The sequence below is a fragment of the Wasmannia auropunctata genome, unplaced genomic scaffold, assembly GCF_000956235.1.
Source record: "Wasmannia auropunctata unplaced genomic scaffold, wasmannia.A_1.0 LD333505.1, whole genome shotgun sequence".
NCBI lineage: Eukaryota > Metazoa > Arthropoda > Insecta > Hymenoptera > Formicidae > Wasmannia > Wasmannia auropunctata.
Window position 1 is genome coordinate 46,185 of NW_012029385.1, and position 21,964 is coordinate 68,148.

The 21,964-nt window shown below is 39.7% G+C and overlaps 3 protein-coding genes across 5 annotated transcripts; 1 reads left to right on the forward strand and 2 right to left on the reverse strand.

Moving 5' to 3' along the window:
• Positions 1–248: 248 nt before the first annotated feature.
• Positions 249–11,463, reverse strand: LOC105459840. The gene is made up of 18 exons (XM_011706150.1): positions 11,149–11,463; positions 10,165–10,364; positions 9,908–10,078; positions 9,695–9,831; positions 9,420–9,601; positions 9,201–9,331; positions 8,967–9,086; positions 8,583–8,882; positions 8,403–8,499; positions 8,010–8,082; positions 7,666–7,932; positions 7,377–7,553; positions 7,104–7,253; positions 6,878–7,014; positions 6,441–6,782; positions 4,642–6,358; positions 3,546–4,340; positions 249–1,427 (listed from the first exon to the last, which is right to left on the reverse strand). Exons 1-18 carry the CDS (start codon positions 11,428–11,430, stop codon positions 1,174–1,176), a joined length of 5,532 nt encoding a protein of 1,843 aa, XP_011704452.1. The 5' UTR covers positions 11,431–11,463; the 3' UTR covers positions 249–1,173.
• A 1,936-nt stretch (positions 11,464–13,399) lies between these two features.
• Positions 13,400–19,643, forward strand: LOC105459845 (SWI/SNF complex subunit SMARCC2). Of its 3 annotated transcripts, none has more exons than XM_011706156.1 (11): positions 13,400–13,867; positions 14,474–14,593; positions 14,678–14,791; positions 14,935–15,299; positions 15,561–15,785; positions 15,867–16,159; positions 16,309–16,618; positions 16,738–17,498; positions 17,613–17,929; positions 18,036–18,534; positions 19,555–19,643. In XM_011706156.1, exons 1-10 carry the CDS (start codon positions 13,751–13,753, stop codon positions 18,504–18,506), a joined length of 3,093 nt encoding a protein of 1,030 aa, XP_011704458.1. In that variant the 5' UTR covers positions 13,400–13,750; the 3' UTR covers positions 18,507–18,534; positions 19,555–19,643. The 3 variants fall into 3 exon arrangements, with proteins under 3 accessions (XP_011704458.1, XP_011704459.1, XP_011704457.1); XM_011706157.1 differs by lacking the exon at positions 19,555–19,643 and adding an exon at positions 19,109–19,195 and having other exon boundaries at positions 18,036–18,513; XM_011706155.1 differs by having other exon boundaries at positions 13,401–13,867; positions 18,036–18,513.
• Positions 18,596–21,902, reverse strand: LOC105459843. The gene is made up of 4 exons (XM_011706154.1): positions 21,049–21,902; positions 20,487–20,817; positions 19,539–19,744; positions 18,596–19,205 (listed from the first exon to the last, which is right to left on the reverse strand). Exons 1-4 carry the CDS (start codon positions 21,576–21,578, stop codon positions 18,974–18,976), a joined length of 1,299 nt encoding a protein of 432 aa, XP_011704456.1. The 5' UTR covers positions 21,579–21,902; the 3' UTR covers positions 18,596–18,973.
• Positions 21,903–21,964: the final 62 nt, after the last annotated feature.

Consider the following 21,964-nt stretch of genomic DNA (forward strand, 5'->3'; position numbering starts at 1 on the left):
AACAGTATATTCCAATTAATTTTAATTTCAATTCTTCGTTTTTGGAAAAATTTTTAGAACCGAGACAATGATAAAAAATAACTATGATAAATAATAACATAGCACAGCAGTGATCTTAATTATATACATATGTATGTATACACACATGTATGTACGCATATTTATGTATATTCATATTCTCTATCGATTCTCTTTTCACAGTGTGTATGTAAATAGGGATGAAGTTTATATACAAAAAGAATAATGAATTATTCGCCCCACACGCCTAGTCTTATTTACCGTATAAAAAGTACTTTAATTACAATACAATAAGAAACATTGCGACGTACATTTGTTGAATTATGTATATATATAAACCTTCTCGGTGTGCGTCCTACGCTAGTTTAAACTACTTATACGAGTACAGGCTACTCCTACAAGGAGAACGTAGATACAGAGACTCATAAAGGTGATACATAGACGCTCTATAAGTGGATAGAAACGCGCAACTACTTTCATTAAGGAAAAAAATAGGAAAAAAAAAGGAAGAGAACAATGTGTACGTCCATCTGTCTGTCATTTACGCACATCTACGTGTGTGTATTTGCGTCGAGTGGCGCAAGTTGTCCGACCTTCGCCAGTGCGAGACTTTGCAAAGCTGCAAACGCAGTATATATCCTCTCTCGTGACTTTTCCCTTTAACGACACTGTCACGTTCACAACTTTACAACCATACTTATATCCCTAAAGTGCCAGCGAGATCAAATTTTTACAAATGCCGTTGACCTCGTTTAGGACGACGCTTCGAAAGACGACGTTTTCGCGAGACGTAAACTTCATTGTTTGTATTTGTGAAGGAAACTTATATCCCTAATTACATTTAACGATATACATATACAATGACACCCCCGTCATCGATCGTTTCACGATCGTTCCGTCATCGCTCAGAGTTCCTACCTCCGGTTTCTTCACCTCTAATACGCTAACATTTAAATATTCATCCTACGAAGGCATTACACACTTGTCTCTCTCGTAAAAACTCGGAATCGATGACGACGACGATGTCGACGAAGACACGCAAATCGTTCGCAATGCGATCTAGATCGCGGTGCGTCGAATCGTCGAAAAATGGCAGTAATCGCGTGCCAGGGCACGCGGATGATTAACGCAGAATCATTAATATTATTATACAAATCAATTGGCTGCTATTACAGCGGCCGCCGCCGCCGCCGTCGCTGCTGCCGACGATGACGACGTTGACGAGGATGACGACGAGGACGATGACGATTTCTTTTTCAGCACGATGTCCTTGATATTGAGATTGACCTTCTCCTTGTGCAGCGGCGGTACCGATTGCAGGCAAAATCGCTTGAAGGCCTCCAGCTCGCGTTCATCATCGTCCATCTCTTCGTCGTTCTCGAGGTCTATATCTTTGGGCGTGAATACCTCTGCAAAAGACACGCTCTGAATACTGGATAACACCGACAAGCCCGCCTGCGAGCGCGGCAATGATTGGCAAAATCTGCTGTGCATTAATTCTCTCTCTCTATCTCTCTTGTCTACTGTGTGAGTAGTATAGATAGTACATAAGAGTAAAAAAAAAAGGTAAGGTACGACTACATCAACGTCTCGGAAATCGTCCAAACAATGTCGACACCCGCCACGCATTCGCGGAGTAAATAAATTTCGGCAAATTCGTGCCGGGTTCCCTTCTCGATGACACCAGTGAGCAACAGTGAACGCAGAATCGGTACAATTGTTAATATTCATTGTATCTCTTTCCTAACTTTTTTTTTGACATTATAATTAATAAGATACTCATAAATGTTTTTGAGGAAACTCTGTCCTGGGAAAATTTGTCTTGTGTCTTTGCTAAATTTATTACAAAGGCAGTAAAGTGACTTTGACATATTGAACGGAAGGGAAAAAGAAGAAAAAGAAATAAAGACTAGTGTGATCACCCGTACTCATGCAGCATTTCGGGAAACGTCTACTCCGACAAAGGGGAAAAGAGAGTATAACATTGAAAAAAGTAACTTGCTCTTTTATTTAATGTTATCAGAAGATTAAAAAACATCGTATACTATAGTATCACATTCGTGTATCATTCATCACAATAATACGACCCCTATATATTGTCAATATAAATCTAGTCGAGCAATTTGTCCATTTATTTTCGTCGGTCGATCGCGTTTGAAACAAAAGTCGAAAAGGGTGTAATAAAAAATATTGATTATATTATATTCGATTATAAAGTAAACGTCCTAGTGACTGGACATGTATCTAAGTCCGGATGTACACAAAACTTATTATTATTAATCTCGAATGCTTTTTTCATTATAATATTATGTTATATTTTTATAATTAAGTTTTGATATTATAATAAAATAAGATTTGAGATTAATAAGTTTTGTGTAAATGTCCGGACATAAGTCACACAATGTCCGATCACTGAGATGTTTACCTTACACCGATTTAGTGCTATATTTATATTAATTTGTATAGTAAAAACTAATCGATATAAATGTGGATACACTGTACATATCAATCTATACCAGTATACAGATAATTTTACGATAATACTGGTATTATAGACTGTAGTAAATTTTTCACATATTTAAAAAAATATAACTTTAATCTGAAGTTTATTGGTTGTCTAATATGTTCTAATTAAATAATCCGATATATTTATAAATTTCTAATTACGGTTTTATCAAAACAAAAGTGTGCGATATTGATACAGTTACCTGCAAAATATGTTCGATATTCAGTCCTTGATTTAAGATAATCTTGTATTGTGTATGGATCCCCCCCTTCCGCCGCCCTCTTTCTACTATTATACATTTGTTTGTTTTTATATATTCATGCTAAATCGTGGTACTTTGATTCATCCGAATCGGAAATCTAAAGGCAAGGAAGAATATATTCACGCGGCGTCTTATCGAGACGGCACTGCTTCACGTTCTACATTCGAATGGAAAAAAAACCAAAGATCACAAGAATCCGCGTATAAATCCAGAAACAATTAATTACTCTTTAAGAAACAAAGAGCAAAGTGATTTAAATTTGGAGTCTCGCATGGCTCTAGAAAAAAAATATAGGAAAGAAGATGATCACCATTTGTCTTCTTTGCTTCCTAAAAGCAATTTCCTGAAAAAAGGAGAGCCAATTTTCAAAGATATCTTTCTCTGTTTCCCATTCTCTCTTCCTTCTTTCATTTGAGATTATATAATTTCTGATATCTCAAAAATCTTTTGATCTAGCAAATGACGTAGGATCCTAACGCAACGCAGTGCATTCTCCTGACGGCACGGAGTGAAATAAAAAAAAATCGTCTTTAGCGCGACGAACCTACATGCATCCAAAAGAGATACGTATGGGTAGTTTTCTTCATGAAAAAAAAAAAAAAAGAAACGAGATATAGCCACTGCAAGCGTGAGAAACAACCCGGGGAGGATGCGTGCCTGTGTAATGTACTTGTGTAATGTATAACATGTGTTAAAGAAAAGAAACAAAATGAAAGAAGCAGATTTACATGTTAAAGTCTGATTATTGTTGTTTCTCACCAACGAGATCCAAGTCATCTCCGCACTGCCCGGTGCCGCTTCCGCGTTTTTTCTTTTTCTTGCTCTTGCCGCCGCCGCCGCCGCCGCCGTTGGCCGCTGTTAACGTGGTGGCGTTTACCGCCGCCTCCTTCCCCGCGGCGCACTTCGCTGACGCCTGTCGCGCGTCCTCCATGCTCGTTGCCTCAGGTCTCACCTTTGTCAGGGTGACGCTGGTACCCTTGAGATTGATGCCGTTCTCCGGTATCGGTTGGCCGTTCGTCATCTGGCTGATCTGGATGTTGGCGAGCTCGGACAAGGACGACGCGCAATCCGGTTGCGCGCTCAACCGACTGCGCAATTCCGCCAGGCTCGACGATATGACACCGTTAGCATGTTTCACGCTCAGCTGACCGCAATCAGGCGTCGTCGACGTTCTGCCCGCCGATGACGACGACAGATCGCCTTTGACTATGTAATCCGGCTTAGGCGGTGACGTCAAGCCCGCATTGATCGCCTGCTGCAATGCCGGACTTCGGATCGTCACCATGCCGTTTTCCGAAACTTTAATTATCGCGGCCTGCTGTGTCGGTGGCACTTTCATCGGTCCGAATGACGGGTTCCTAATAGTCACCATATTCGTCCCGGGATTATGCAAGATCCTCGCCGGTTCGTCTATCACGTGATCGCTTACGAACGCATCGTTGTTTTGCACTGGCGACGCGACCGTTGCGTTACCCGAATTGGCTGAATTCTTATTTTTCTTCTTCTTCTTTTTACTAGTAGTAGTACTTTGAGGCTGCGAATCCTTCGACGAATCTATATAGAAAAAAAATAAAAAATTCGTATGAACCAAGAAAGGCCAACATTTTCTATTGGAAAAAAAAGAAGCATTTAGAAATTTATGATAAAAAGATCTATTCTTATTAATCATAATCATTATTTTTTTAATTTATTGTTGCATAAAAAATGTATTAAATGAAAAAAACATTTAAAAAATTAGATATCGTAACTTCAAACAAAAATTACTAAATTCTTATTCACAGCAGAATATTAATAAGCTAATCTTGCATGCGCTCTTCTCTCATATCTCAGTTTATCCGTACTAATTTCAGCCTACCTTTCTCATTGGCTTTTGGCAATAGGTCTTGCTTAAGCTTGCCCGTGTCCACCACTATGACATTTCCACCTGCCTGCGGATTCGCGTAGCTCGACTGAACGCCGCTCATCGGCGCGGCGATAATGGTAGTTTGCTTGGGCGGATTCACTGGTTTTGGCAAAGGAGCCGTTTTGATTGGAAGCGGTTTTGGCGGCGCGTCGACCTTCGTAATCGTGATGCCCGGTGGTAACTTAAGATTTTCAATGTTAATCTTGGAATTCGGTCCGATGTCTTTAAACTGGCTACTAAGCGATGGCGAACTAACTCGTTCGGAACACGTATTTTGGACCTCTGTGGGCGCACGTTGTTTACTTACGGTAGTTTGATTCGTTTTATTTACATTATTACTTTTTTGAGAATCGCTCTTATTCGATACGTTCTTATTATTCGCGTTGTTATTATTATTTTTATTGCTCTTACTGGTGTTCGATTGCGAGTTTTTATCTTGCTGCTGTTGCTTCTTCGCCTTCTTACCAATCGTGGATTCATTTATGATCTGATTCTGTTGCTGCTTGTGCGACGCCGGTGTCTGAGGAGGAGTACTCGCTTTGTTTTGCTTTTTGTTGGTCGCGTTTTGTTGGCTCTTACTCTTGTTCACTGCATTTTGCTGCTGCAATACATTTTCCTTGTTCTCTGTATTTTTTTTATCCTTCTTTGATTTGGAATTTTTGCCATCGTTGACGCTCTGCTGTTGGACCTTCCTCTCATCCACCTGTTTACCATTTTTCGATTTCTCGTTATTTGCTTGTTGCTTCAAGTTCTTACCGTCGCTAGCTTTAGTTTGAGCCTGCTGCTTCGAATTATTCGATTGCTGCAACTTATTTCCCTGCTGCAAGGTATTATTGTTGTTAATCGCTTTGACTTTTTTCTTTTTTCCGTTGTTACTTTGGTTTTGTTCTTGCTCCGACTTATGAGAAGGCTCCTTAGTCTGTCCATTCACCAACGTAAATAAAACTTTATCCTCAGCTGGAGTTTGGCCTTTCAAAGTAATCGTGACTGTAGGTTCAGCGCTGTTCGAATTTATTTCCCTCCTAATAGTAACTATTTGCGGTTGAGATTCTGTATGCGCTGCACTTTCGGTTTCCTTTGCCTTCGCTTCTTCCAGTTTCTTCATTTCCTTCTTCAATTTTTTCCTTTCTTTCTTCGTCAATTTCTTGTCGAGTAAATCGACGTCGGACAACTTATTTGCATTATTATTCGAACTATTTTTCGTACCCGTAATATTATTAATACTTGCTGGTAGCTTGTTGCCTTTATTGCTATCGATTTTATCATTTTTCGCATTACTCTTATTCCCTTGGCTAGAGTTTGTATTTCGCACTTCGCACTTTTCCGTGCTATTAATACTCTTACTTTTTGCGTTTGAACTTGCAGACGCCGTCTTCGTCTTGTTACTCAAATTAGTAATACTATTATTACCGCAATTATTACCGCTATTGCTACAGACTTCTTGCCTATCCTTTTTTCTATTGTTTAATGGTTTTATCGTGGGTACAGATACTGATGGCGACGTTGGCAAAATGGAAACTTCCGGTAAATTACACTGAGGCAATAATCTTTGAGGTATGGGCTTCTGAGGGTCGACAACAGTGATCGTCACCTCCGGTGTCTTTTTCTGTAATTCTATCAACTTTTGCCTTTCCGCTTCTTGTCTATCCTTTTTCAATTTTTCGTCAAGCTGTTAGAAAAGTTAATATTAATTAACATTATATAAAACTGAATACGGAATATAGCATAGCGTAATTTATACTTAAACGAACCTTCCGTTGCTTCTGCCTCGCTTTCTTTTCAGCCTTCTTGTTGTCTTTCTTTCCGCTTTGATTGCCTTCGATAAACTCCAACAACTCCTCTAAATCTCGTTGATCTCGTTGATCATGCTGGACCGTAGACGTCGTTGAAATTGGAGTATTTGACCTGAGAATCGAATTTGTCGCGATTTTGGATTCGGAGTTGGCATTGGGAATCGACGATTCCGACGGACTTTTTTGCGGACTACATCCAGCTGCAACGGTCTTACATTTCTTGGCTTTTTTCTTCGTCAGAAGTTGTCGCAGTCGTTCCCGCATTTCCTTATAGTTTCGACTCACCGGCGCAACTGATGGCTAGAAAAAACGCACTTATCAATCCCCGCCGCTTCTCTAATTGTAAGCCAAATAAATGCGTCTCCACGCGTGGCTTTTTTAAATATCTAACTCACCATTCCATGACCGAAGACCTCACAGTAGCAACAGTCGCAGTGTCTCATATTGGCATCTCTCTGTGCGGAGCTACTAGTGGAGCACGAGTCCCCCTGGCTGCTCCCTGAATCCGAACAGTCTCCATCTCCTGAACTCACTGAAACAAATGCAAGATTAAAATGTAATGCACGAATGATAAGTACAACTTTGACAGATGTGCGCAATATATATCCGTTATTTACTAACAATCGTTACACGACATTCTCTTGATATGCTCGACGTTGGCTTGCTTGTGGCACGCATGCGGTGTATGATTAAGTGGGCGAAGTCTAGGGTGAGAACACGGACCTGTGTTTTTCGTCAGATCTGGTAGCGGTCCGTGCGAATGAGTGTTACCTATGATTGCGTGAAGAAAAGATGTATATGAGCATGCGCACATAATAAATGATGGTAAAGATGCAGAGACGAGGTTAATCAACGGCGATACAACCGGAGGAACGACTCGCTACTTACACCTACCCTGATGCATGCTGTGATTGTGAGTTTGCGTTGTAGAATGCCTTGTCTGAGTTTGGGCGGATTGCGTGGCACCAGTCTTCACGACGGGTTTCTGGCTCGGTTCTGGATTAGCCTTTGCGATAGAAGTCGGTGATGTCGCTTTCGGACGACCATTCGCTACGACCGTCTCAGGTATGGCTATTTTTTTTTTTAAACACATTATATCACTTAAGACACATAACTTTTTTTTAATTAACTGGCTAAATTAAATAGATGAAAATCTCCAGCAGAAATCTTTTACGTCACTTACATTTTGGTAAACAAGGGCATATATCCCACTTGCGTCTCGAATTCAGCAAACAAGGACAGGGCGGACTTTCTAGAATTTCCTTCTTCCTTTCCACTAATTCGTGCGCGTGTTGATAAACACATAGACAAGGCTCCGACTCGGCTGACTTTGAGCCGATAAATTTGTGCAGAGTATCACGCATGCCCGACTCTTTTCTCTTTTTGTCCTCGTCATTTAAATTATCTACTTTCTTTTTAACTTGCGTTGCTGTACAACTCGTGGATATTTCTGAAAATGCGTTTATCTGTTTTTTTCTCTCCGAGATAAAACATTTTTTTCGTTGATAACATATCTTAGTCGCTTACCTGGAAATCCATTACTAAGGGATGGAAAGGAATTTGTCTCGTCTCTGTCAACATTTTCGTCTTTATGCATATCCTACAACAACAAAAAATTATTTTGTCAGTGTAAATCACTTTCAAAAAATTGTATACAAAGTATGATACAAAAAATTATGTATAACAATTTTCACTTTTGTTTAAAAATTTTATTCTCAAACTGATGTGTTAATTAAAGTAGGTAAATATTAAAAATAAATAGCAATTTTTACTTTACTTTAATAAAAAAATAATTCTATCTTTTAAAAACTACTAGTTTTATTTTAATATATTTAGAAAAAGAATATTAAAAACTTAAAAACACGGAAAAATGAAACCATTATTAATGAATTAATAAGATTTGTAGCATAATCTCTTTACCGTACGGCCTACTCCAGTTTCATTGCATGTATAACATTCGCATCCTTTTCCGTTCTGAAGTCCGTTCTCTGTGTCACCAGAGTCGTCATTGTGAATCCTGAAACAAATTTACATATTTACACATTACAAAAATAAGTAAAAATCGAAATAAACAATTCTTCAGATATCCATATGACGTACCTCACTGATCTGATGGCATATTGCGCCAACTGACAGGTTGCACGCGTGTAATCGTCACAATTGGAATCTTCTTGTCCAGCGGCGTCTACTTCGGTGGCAGTCAATGCCCCGGCTATATCCGCTAATTTTTGATGCTGGGCTTTATTCCAATCATCTAACAATATTTGAACTATCTCTATGCTCGATGGCATAGCTATGGAATCCGAACTAAAGTCCAACACTGGACTTAAAGGTGGACTGTCGCTTCCAGATGTATGCGCAATGAGCGACGAAAACTGTCCATGAATCTCTTGCATTTCACTGAAATATTGATTGCAATAAATTAGCGAAAAACGTCAGAAAAGAATTTTTTCAGAATTTTTTTTACATATGCACACATCTTACTTTCCGATATCGGACGTTTTGTTTAACATACTGCGCTCCATAAATTTACGTGTTGCTGTAAACAATTCCCAGGCTTCTCTAATTTGTCTAAGTCTCGTCATACGAACGGCTTGTTCTGCACTAAAATCATACTTCGCTTTTATAATCCTATTTTTCGATCTTTTGTTATTTAACTTTGTCGAGTTGTCCGAAATAATAATATGAATAGAAGGGGGGCACTGTTCCTCAACTTACTTATATTTGTCCATCCATAACTCTGTCTCAGGCCATAAATTACCGATTCTCGTCATCTCGTCGTCGAAAGATAGATATCTATGAACAAGAGCTTGATATTTGGTGCCTTTGAACGGTAGAAGTTTTCTCAGCTGTAAATGCAAACGTGAACGTTTAGATTTATCGACTCACACAAACTCGTCATTGAATATTTCTTCAATAAAATATCAAGTATTTTACCTGGCCAATAAACGTAGGTAAATTGTTTTGCACTAAAGCATCATTATATACATAAATCTGATATAACTTTTTGATAAAGCAGTCCCACGTCAAATTAAAGTTGAGGCACTTTTTTAATGGTTTTACTAATTCAGAAATTAGAATAGCTGTCGATACGAGAGCTTCATAGTCATTCAAGAGACCTATATTGTAAAAAATCCAAATAAATTTTGTATATCTATTATATAATAAATATTTTGAATAGAAATTTCTGTTTTATGAAAAATAGTACTAACCAGAGAGAAAAATTTCAGCTAAATTCACATTACGATCGTGTAGAAGAGCGAACAAGCGGATTTTTACTTCTATCACGAATTCTTGCGCTTGGCTCACTAATCTCATGAAAAGTTGATGGGAATCTCTTTTACATAATCTATAACAAAAGAAACTATCACATAACAGTTCAACAATAATGGTGCAAAGAATTTCAATAGGCAAACGTTTCTTACTGAATAACCGTATTGTGCATATCGGTAGTAAATTTGCGATGAGATTGCGGAGAGTTGAATATATGAGTCGTTTCTAAAGCGACGTTGAAGTCAGTACGTATGTACTGCCGCAATTCTGTCCACAGATTTTGGAAATTCATAGCCTTTTGCAGTTCCTCTCTGAACATGTCTCTGCACATACACAAGACACTTGCAATTAATATCGCATTCTTACTTCTCCTCCTTATACTACTCGAGATTCTTATTGCTGACATTACCGTTTAGCTTTGTAGTCAGCTGTATTATCACAGGAGCACAACTCTTTTCCGAGACGTGACTGACTTTCCATAGCTGCTGCAGAGGAATACAATTTGGCAAGTGCATCGGTGCTCACTAGAGACGACTTACGACGATTTTCATCAGCCGCTCTTGCACCTCTGATAAACGCGTCGATCACACGCTGATCGGTCGTCCCACACTATTAAGAATTTAATGGATGTATTTAATGGAGTAAATCTATTTACGTAAAAAAAATTTGTATTCGCAAGCAAAGCAACGACAGCTGAGCATTTAATTTATCAAATTAATCACGAAATCCATGTTTATGGTGTACGTATTGAAAAATTATGGTATTAGGAATTCTTATTGTTAGTCAAGATTATAGTGAATAGATAGGCCTATCTGTGTTCATTTGTCACTATAGAAATATATACCATGTATGTATTATTTAAAGTACATTGCTTTAAAAACATTTAAAGATAAAACAATATACTACTTTTAAATGAGATGGTTCTTTTTGTTATTACCACAAGTTTTTTTTTGTTAGTTGTCCCTGAGTCATTTAAATTTCTTTCAAATAGTAATAACTGATATATGGTTCAGTCAGCTAGGGTTCCAGAATAACTGACACAAGGAAAATTGCTGTAACATAACATGAACAAACGTCTATGTATCGGTCTGTTGAATAAAAAAATCTCTGACAACTGTTTTTCGTGGATATCACCTATGTACATGTATAATATTAAAATTATATTAATAGACAGTGTGTTAAAAGAGAAAAATATCGTGCAATCGACTGAGTCTACAAAGATTTTTTTACTTCAAGAAGGTTAACAGTGGAATTTGTTTTCGCAGAGATTTCGGAGCACGGCGAGTGTCGGTCATTAAATTATGTAAGAATTATTTTTTATTGAAATTGAATCGTTCGACCGCGACATTCGGTTCGCGCAAAACGAGGAGGCAGAACGAGGCAGACGACGTACCCCGGTGGGATCGTAGTCCGCGACCGCGGGGAACACGCGGGCGTCCCCGTTCTCGTGGTCGCTCGGCGCGTCCGTGTCCCGGCGCGTCCACGCGGGATCGGCGCGGCTGCCGACGACGGCGGCGTCGGCGTCGCTGCAGCGTCGCTTCGTCGCCGTCGAACCGCCGTCGTCGTCACCCATCGCTTCCTCAGCTATGCCCCTTTCTCCAGTGATGGTGGCGACGGTGGTGGTGGCGGTGGTAATGCTCTCGCGTCGACCGTCCTCGCCGTCGCTGCCGCTCATGACAAGCGCCGCTACGCCCGTCTGCAGGTGGAGTACGCGCGTCACGACGCACCGTACTCCAGGCAACGGCCCAGGAATCGATGCGCAACTTGTATCACGGCCTTTACCCGGAACCGCGTAAACACCACAGGTCGCGCATTCGCTCGAGAGTGCTCGACAGTGCTCGACACTCACAGACTCTCGCAACCCCTATCAATATGGCGTCTCGCGTGCGACCGTTCCTGTCCGCGCAACCGCGCATCGACCACGGTCCGATACGGTGGCGCGACATTGCGGCGCGGTTTTGAAACCGCATGCCTTCTCCGCGCTACCGTCGCTCGGTAAGGCAGATCACCTCTGTGATTCTGCACTCAATCCTTTTGTAATTAATAATTTTGAGCTGTATAATATATATATATATATATATATATATTTATGATCTATAATGACAATACATATATATATATATCATTTATATTATTAACTTAAAAAAATCAATTATATATTTTTAATTTTTATATTTTTGTTATTTTTAAAAATGTGTTTATTTTATATAACGTATAGAAAATTTATAAGACATATTCCACTTATAATGCAGACATGACAAGATACCATATATATGTATACATATGTGTGTATATCTTTTACGCCTCGTGAAACCTGCACGCGGCGCGTTTTTCTTTCGAATGCAAGAAGAAAAATGTGATGCAAACGGATCATCGCGTATGATCTTCATATGACTCTCTCGACGTGACGTAAAGACGAACGAAGGAACGAGCCTGTAATTAAAAATAGGCTTTGTTCCTCTCAAGGTTAGCGCGGTTAGTCGACATTTATTCTCTCGCTTCGCCGAAGTTTATTTCTCGAGCGTCGACTAGCAGATCGATCGCGACGTATATATATTATATTATATTATGTGTATATACTTCTCACCGTAGATTATATGCGTCGCGCTGCAAATGGTAGTCGTGAACTAAAGGTGCGTTCAGATTCCCGCTCAAGTACCGTTTAGGTATCATGTTTTCTTTATTATTCACTGAATGTTAAACAAGGATAAAACGATAGTTGAGAAGCATTCGAGTGAGAATCTGAATTAACACACCCTATAATAGGGTGTCCGCTACACAAATCGATAACTCGGCGAAAATGTTCCTAAAAAATACCAGAGCTTGGTAATTTCAATCAAACCAATTAAATTGTAATAAATTATAATCATTAATGGCTGCGTTCCGCAAAGCGCATCATGCGCATGATGTATCATGGTATCCTTGTTGTTCACCAAATGTTAAACAAAGATAAAAAGATAAATCTTGCGCATGATGCGCTTTGCGGAACGCAACCAATATTGCTTGAAATGTCAAAATTTTGCACTTGAATTGAAATAAATTAATAAAAGTGCAAAAGTGCAAAAAGTGCAATAAGCAATACGAACAGACCTATAATTAATTTATTAATTATAATTAATATATGTATTATTTTATTGAATATAAATGGAATTATTGTTTTGTTCAACCTATGGATAAAGAGGTTGGATTAAAAATAACAAATAAAATAATCAAAAATTTTGTTTTAAGCGATTTCGGTTGAATTAATTACTAATTAAATTAATTAGAGTTTGATTGAAGTCACTCGTAAAAGAACCACGACATACGATAAAACGTAGCAGGAAGTGGCAGCAAACGAATTGACCAATCACAATCGAAAGTTTTTAAGATGGCCATCTTATGCCTCCCGCACAGGACGCGACGCTTAACGTTTTCAATAATTCTCGATTTATGATTGGTCGATTTCCTTATCATTATAGTTTTTCCGCTAACATTTTTCCATACGTCGTTGCTCGAACTTTTTATTTTGGTGGGGAAATTCAATTAGTTCAAAACCGCGTCAGCTTCTCTCTCTCTCTCTCTCTCTCTCTATATATATATATATATATATATATATATATAAAATATATATACATATGCGAATAGCGGCTAAGTTCACGTCTGTTGGACCGATTATTCGAATGACGGCCATGTTTTAGGACGCGTCTGCCAACCCATCGCGGTTCACGAATCGAGTTAACATTTTCCAATATTTATTTCGAATTTGCATTTAGTAAAGCAGGTGTCACAATGCTGTAGAATCGTCGTGCACCCGTCGACCTGGAATTCCGCCGTGACGTAATTGATACCGCACACGCCACGCCGCCGCGGTACAGTCGATACGAGCGCTTCTCGCCGCGATGGACGTGCGCCCAGTGCATCCACAGCCAACTTCAGAGGCGTGTCATGTTTGCGCTCGGCGCGTTGCTTCGTGATCCGGGATCGTTGCGTTTTTCGTCGTCGGGAATCTATGAAAGATGCTGTCGCTAGGCCCGAAAAAGGACGGCGGACCCAACGCCAAGTTCTTCGAGGCGCCGGAGATTCTCACCCAGCTCGATGGTGTTAAGCAGTGGCTTCTCAAGAACTGCAAGAAGGTACGCTCGTTCCCGTGCGAACATGGATACCACCCGGCGTCGTCAACTCGTCGCGCGGTGTCTGCGTGCGGGCTTTCGCTTCCTCTTTCTCGCGGCACGCGCTATCGCCGATCACAACTCTCCGCGTCGGTGATCGGTGTCGTTTAGAGATAAATTTTCCCGAGAGAGAAAAATTTCACGAATATTCTCGCGATGCGCCAATATGTCTTTCGGCATATACTGACGCGGACGCGAAAATCATCCCGATGACTGTACATATTCGTGAAATTTATTAGTGTTTATAACTGTTTATTTATATCGTTTATAATGTGTACTTGTACAGTGAAAATGTGTAAAATTGGTAATTATGTACATTTATAATAAATATACATAATTATCAAAAATTTTACACTTTCTGTAACATGTATGTGTGTGTGTTACACATACATACACACACGCATACGTGTATATATAGCTTGACATGAGAAAATAATAAGCAACGGCATCGACAAAATATTCATGTGATTATAAAACGAGAGTAATAATTATATAGAAATTTTTATTAACTTTTGGTTTTATATTATGCAAGCATGTTTGTTTCATAATTTTTTTTGTGGTTTCTTATAGTATGTACAAACGGATCCGCCCACTAATAAGATCTTAGCGACGTTGCTGGTACAAATTCTGCAATTTCAAGAGGATAATCTTGGGAAAAATGTGTCAAAGCCACCTATGACTAGGCTTCCAGTATGTAAAATATATATTAAGCAATCAACAAAATTAATGTTGTTACATCTGAATTAGTTAAATTCATTAGTTAAATTTTTACAGTTGAAATGCTTCCTGGATTTTAAGCCTGGCGGTGGTGTGTGTCACATATTAGCTACCGCTTACCGTTATAAGCAGGAACAAGGATGGCGGCGTTTCGATTTTCCTGGTGGAAAAGTAATTGCTTAATACTCCTTTTATACATATTCTTTGCAGAGAAATATTTTTCCTTACATAACATCAAATCTGCTTTTTTAAAAATTATAAAAATTGGGTAAGCATGAAGCTTCTCACTAATTAGTGTATTATTGTTATTACAGTCAGGGTCCCGTATGGATCGTACGGTGGACATGCTGATGGCGGTGGAACGTGCTTTAATACAGAATAGATGTATGACTGTACCAAGTATTTTCGTGAGACCGGATATCGACAAGAATACAGCTACGAAAATAAAAGATGTAATTAGAAAGCATCAGGGGACGGTCGTGGAGAATGAGGCGGATGCTACACATATTATCTATCCTCAAGTAGATCCGTTGGAAGAGGAATACGCACGACCCTGCATGAGACGCGACCGATCGGTTCTAATTCATTGGTACTACTTTCCAGACAGTTACGATTCCTGGTTGTCAGTGGATCTTCCATGGGATTATCCCGAAGGGACTTACACAAACACGAATTCAAGGTGCTTAGACATTTGATAATTTTTAATGTAAATTAACTGATAAAAGTCAATTGTATCAAGAGATTAACAATTGAAGTTAATTGACACTGTTGATCGATATAATATGTTGAAAGCATTGCTGGCAAAATATTTCTACTTGTATTATATTTACGTATAATATTATGTCATACACATTTAATTTACGTATAATATTATGTCATACATATTTAATTTATGTATAAATGCTAAATTAATATGTTAAATATTGTAATCTATTTCTAGATCAGTGTATAAAGTATCGACTACATGGGCGTTAGACTTGGATCAATATAATGAGTGGATGAACGAGGAAGACTATGAAGTAGATGACAACGGTCAGAAGAAAGTACACAAATACAGGCTTTCGGTGGAGGATTTAATGGCACAGCCGTCTCATCCGCCGCCCGCGAAGAAACCCAAGAGGAAACGATCACCCAGCCCACCTCCGAAACTCGGCAAGCGTAAGAGGTACGGATATTTCCGACGGCAAATTCCAAGTTTCAAGCACGACTTTGACTCATCCTCGAATTCGTACGTTGCCGTTTTTAGTAGCAGAGCACCGTCAGGTATCCAAAGCGCCTCTTCCGCGTCATCGGCGACGGCCCCAAAGAAATCTCGTGGCGGCGAGGAAGAGGAAGATCTGACTCAGGGAATGGAGGATCCGCCCGCCGAACCTCGTATTGTCGAGGTGGTTGCTACGCCCACGAATCCACCGATCACAGGCCAGGGTAATGCAACAACGGGTAACTCCACGTTGACGTCTACCGGTAGTAAAAAGCAAGACAGTGAGCTTCAACCTCTCAAGTCTGGCAACTTGACCGATCTTGATGAACAAATGGAAGGTACGTCCAAACAATCTAGATAATGAAATCTAGACCGGTGATGTAATATCGTGATATACACTGGCGACATCAGATTAATAAAAACGTTTTCAAGTTATCTATTAATTTAACTCACTAAACTAAAAAGAAAAAATGTCGATATTTCATAGGAGACAAAGGAAGCTCTCAAGGTGGCCAAGATAGAGAAGAAAGAGACACTAGTAAAGAAAGAGGTGAAGGTGGTAAAGGCGATGAACCGGAAGACAATGTGACGGAGCAAACGCATCACATCGTTGTTCCTAGTTACTCCGCCTGGTTTGACTATAATTCAATTCATACCATAGAGAAGCGGGCTTTGTCAGAATTCTTCAATGGTAAAAACAAATCCAAGACTCCGGAAATTTATCTTGCTTACCGAAATTTTATGATCGACACTTATCGATTAAATCCAACGGAATATATTACATCGACCGCTTGCAGGTAATATGTCTAATTTATTAATATTTGTACATGTTAAAAATTATTACTCGTTTATTGTTAAATGTAAAAAAAAATAGAAGATAGTTTTCTTTATGTACTTATATAAAATTTTTTTACAGGCGAAATTTAGCCGGGGATGTATGCGCAATTATGCGTGTACACGCGTTTTTAGAGCAGTGGGGACTCATTAACTATCAAGTAGACGCAGAATCTAGACCAACACCAATGGGACCTCCACCGACATCGCATTTCCATGTTTTATCGGACACGCCGTCTGGTTTGGCACCAGTCAATCCAAATCCGCCGAAAACGCCGCAGCCATCCGCTGCAAAGATGTTGCTCGATTTAGAGAAGAAACCACCGAGCGTGACGGGTTCTTTGGGCGCCGAGGAGAAAGCTTCGGCGGGCGCGATGGCAAACTTCGGTCTGAAAATCGATCAATATTCGAGAAAACCGGCAGTCCTGAAGAACAAACAAGCGGCGGGTGCCACGCGCGATTGGACAGAACAGGAGACACTTCTACTATTGGAAGGATTGGAATTGCACAAGGACGATTGGAACAAAGTGTGCGAACACGTGGGCTCGAGGACGCAAGACGAGTGTATCTTGCACTTCTTGCGTTTACCTATAGAGGATCCATATCTGGAAGAAGGCGGACCCGAAGGATTGGGTCCGTTGGCTTACCAACCGGTACCGTTCTCAAAAGCCGGTAATCCTGTTATGAGTACGGTCGCCTTCCTTGCATCGGTCGTGGATCCTAGGGTAGCCGCGAGCGCGGCAAAGGCAGCTATGGAAGAGTTCGCCGCGATAAAGGATCAAGTACCATCTGCCTTAATGGATCAGCATATAAGAAACGTTCAAGCTAGTGCTAATTCCGACGGTAATTCTTCTAACTGTATATATTATAAAATCAGAAAGTGGCTTATTTTTAAAGCAATGCATATATTAGTTGTAGAAAATAAGTATTAATTACTTTTTTTTTATTTTTATACAGGTAAATTTGATCCAGCGGCGGGATTGGCACAATCAGGCATCGCCGGTACAGGACCACCTGAACCGCCCGACGACACGTCGGCTTCTACCTCAACAACGACCCCATCCGGGCCAACAGGTGCGGCTAGCTCTCCTCATTCCACAGCGCCGACTCCCGAAGCGAAGAAAGAGGAACAAGACAAACCTAAAGACGCTATGGAAGTCGAACCATCTCAGGTAGATGTCACGAAGAAAGAGGACGAGTCGAAAGAGAACGAAGAGGACGCAAAGTCTATCACTGATCCAGAGGCTGCTGAAGCGAAGGAGAAGAAGGATAAAGTAAATATCACGTGTGAATTGATTTACATATGATATAGAAGGGAATATCAAAATTTGTAAATAATTAGTTCAATACCATGGATTTAAGATTAATTTTTTTTCACAGGTTGTAAGGGATGCTCAGCTTCAATCCGCGGCGGCGGCAGCGCTAGCGGCCGCAGCTGTTAAAGCTAAACACTTAGCAGCTGTGGAGGAACGTAAGATCAAGTCATTGGTCGCGCTACTAGTCGAGACACAGATGAAAAAGCTGGAAATCAAGCTACGTCACTTCGAGGAATTGGAAACCACGATGGAGCGCGAACGCGAGGGTCTTGAATATCAGCGGCAGCAGCTCATCACCGAGCGGCAGCAGTTCCATCTCGAGCAATTGAAGGCGGCCGAATTCAGAGCACGACAGCAGGCCCATCAACGATTGGCTCAGGAACAACAGCAACAACAGCAGCAGCAGCAGCAACAGAATCAACAACATCCACCTTGGCAACCACCCGGTGCGCAGCAGCAGCAGCAACAACCGCCAAGTCCGCAGGCTCAGCCGCAGCAACAGCCGCCACCGCACACGCCGCCGCAGCAGACATAACTCTTTCGTGAGTTTGAATCTTTAAATAGTTAAGTCACAATCATAAACTTTTATAGATTACATGATATACATATTATTAACTTCGTTTCTTAAATCCTTTTCCTCGTTTTTATTCGATGATTATTTGTCTCAAATTTACAATTGTTTCTATGCGAATTACATGTACAAAGTAATTTTGCATCGTTTCAAGACATTTTCGTGCCTCGAAGGAAGCAATAAAATATAATAGTTTGCAGAAGTTTCTCTGTATTTTTGATTTCTATTACATGGACGCATGTATTAGATTTTATCTATAGGAAAAAATTTTCTTCATACATGTGTATGTAAAGAAAAGGAAAATTTTTCGCGAAACGAATTTTGTATCACTATTTTTTTTTTTATAATATGTTACAAGTATTATGAAAGACATACACATTTGATATACATCATTATTATATATATTATTGTCGATTAATGTGACATCTGATCTACAAAGCCTCATTGTCTATCAGTTCCAACACTAAATCAGTCATGAGTCGGGCGCATTCGGCGCCGCCGGGTGGCGGTGCTTCTGCGGTATTGTGTTTCTCCTCGCTAGTTTCCGTACTACTCGTTTCATACAGATTCGGTGCTTCGTGACTGGCGCACGTGCTAATCGGTAGAATGTCCAATGCCAATCCCAATCCGAAACGTCCGCATCTCCGCATCTCTTCCTTTAGTCTATAATCGTTGAGTAGACGACAATATAATCGAAAAGGTAGTCAAAACCATTCTAAGTCTATACTTTTAAACTTAAAGTAGCAAATATCACAGAATGATTAAACGATAAATTACTTTTAAAGTATAAATAGTGAATTTATTATAGTTATGCGGCGTCTACAGTAAGACTTAAGATTTAAGAAAATTGATAATCGATTTACAATCGATTATTCTTCTCACATGAGATGAATAATCGACTGTGATTGTTCAATTTTTTTTAAATCTTAAGTCTTAAGTCGCATTGTAGACGACACTTTACGCATACACGACTGAATCTCGTGACATTTTACTTACAATTCCCACATGACAGATGGATCTTTCGGCGGCTGTTCCGGATTTAGGACGCGCAAGGAGGACATCAGATGAGAATGATAGTGCTGAAGAAGCTGTGTCATGTAAGCCCGCCTAACAACACCACTTGTGCAGCAGTATAGCAAGTTTGCAAGATCAAGAGCGAGTGAACCGACCCGCGTCAGTTGAAAATCGACTAGATAAACGGCCTGCAGAAGCACAGTATTAAAAATCAAGTCTGTGAGGTTTTCGCAGTGAAACGCATCTCACATTCGCGACAGCCAACAATGTCAGTCTCGAATGTGATTTATAGATCGTAACGCGGGGTAAATATTCTTGCATCGTACATCTGGCGCTATTTGTATTTTTAATGAAATAACTGCTTGAAATTTTGTTCTATCCAACGTGAATGGAAAGCTAAGTGGTTGAAAGAGAATTAAGTACAAGTGTATAAAATGTGTTATTTTACGTTATACATATTACATATCTTTCTGAATTTTTTTTTTACTTTCGAGCATGTAATTATGTAATTTTAAGTTACGACTTTTCCAAAAGTTGAGTCGGTGTCGGACGGTATTTATCTTAATTAAATGTAATACAAGAATCTTTGAATTCAGAATGCAATTATACATAATGCAAGAATCTTTGCGACCGGCTACCAAGTCTAGGTGTGATCACTTTCGCTAAACCAGAGTCTTTTTAATAAGATCGCAAATGGATGAAACATTTGAATCATATAAGAATCTTATAAATTTATATAATAAAAATGTATGGAACAACAAAAGAGTGGTTTCTCGTTTCGTTATCTCGCGTAAAGAATCTAAAAAAAAAAAACAAAGATGATTTTCATCTTAATCATCTTTTATTAAATGCGACCTTTTATTGTAGATATTATCCAACATGCAATGTGTATTGCGCTTTTCTAATTTACTTATAAAATAAAAGATTCACCTCTGTATCTGAGCTTGGTTCATCCTGAAAGAGGAAATTGTTGGTCCAACAATCACCGTGACAAAATACGGAGAGAGGTCCTTGCGCGGAGACGAGTTCGCTCATAGTGCGAAAAAATACATCCTCGTTTAGGAAAGCTTGCAACTTTGTCATTACCTCCTGTCTTCTGTAGTCCATGTGCGAGGGAAGCGCTTCGGACACCATCATGATGGCGTTATTCACGGCCACGCGATAATACTGACGGTACCAATCTTCGTTATCTCGTCGAAATAACGTTTCTTTTATACCTTGATCATGTTCCGGATTCGTTAAATTTGCGAACTCTTCCGGCCTTTAAAGAGTAACATCTTTTTATATTTGAACCAGGAGATGAGCAAAACAGAATAATTTACATGTACAAAAAAATTTTTTTTTTAATTTTATATTTTTATGATTATTAATATTTTTAATTGTAGCGATTCTCTACATCTAGTCTAATTTTCTAAAAAAAAATCTGGTTAATTAACTCAAATTATCCCAACTAATATATGTCTACAATTATAATTAAAGACTAGATACTTACCTGGATTCCTTTAATGTCAAGCTAAGAGCGTGAAAGCCCGCTAGAGCCTTCAACACCTGCTCCAGATTTTCCACTTCTAATCCTTTCCGTCTATCTGCCATCTTAAAGCCTCTATCTCTCAAATCTTCCATGGCAATAAGATCGGCTCTAGCGGCATATATCTTGGGTACCCCGCTGAACACTCTTCTGCCGCTCGACTGCAGCCTGTTCAGCGCGGGCCACACATGTTTGTAAAAAACGACTTCATTCCTGAACAGTAACTCGCTCTTAAACGCCTCACGACGTTTCTTGGATTCCGGCAGTATCTTGTAAATGATGGCACACTCGTAATTAATGTATTCTTCGTTTTCCAATAGCTTGAGTCCCTTCGCTCGGATCCGATACAACATCGAAGTATAGTTATCTCCTCTTCCCGATCCCGGTTCTTCTTCTAAACTATCAATCTCCACGTTAGGCTCGTCCTCGGTAATTAATTCACGGATCTCGTCGAGCATGAGTCTATTGCTACTATCGCCGCTGTTATCCATCATTCTGATCTGTCGGAAACTTCAATCTCTACGACGATGATTCCGATGATGCCTTCTTGATTTTTTCGGATGGTACCGACTTTAACATCCTATACTTCACGATAGACCAGAGAGTTGTGCCGACTGACGCAGGAAATGAGTATTTGAGCGGCTGGAGCGGTCGGAGGGTTTGCTGCCTCCCACCGTTACTGACTTAATTCATTAATAATTTACGCCCCCCCAGCTCTAACGAGACAAGGACATTGATACATGTCAATCATATGCCTCATCGTTTAGATTCCCCGCTTTGAATCTTCAAAACGCGGCGCGGGTTCGTCGCGCGATATATGAAATAATGATAATAGAGAGCTTTCTTTCAAATTGATATGTTACAGTTTTGTTCAATTTAG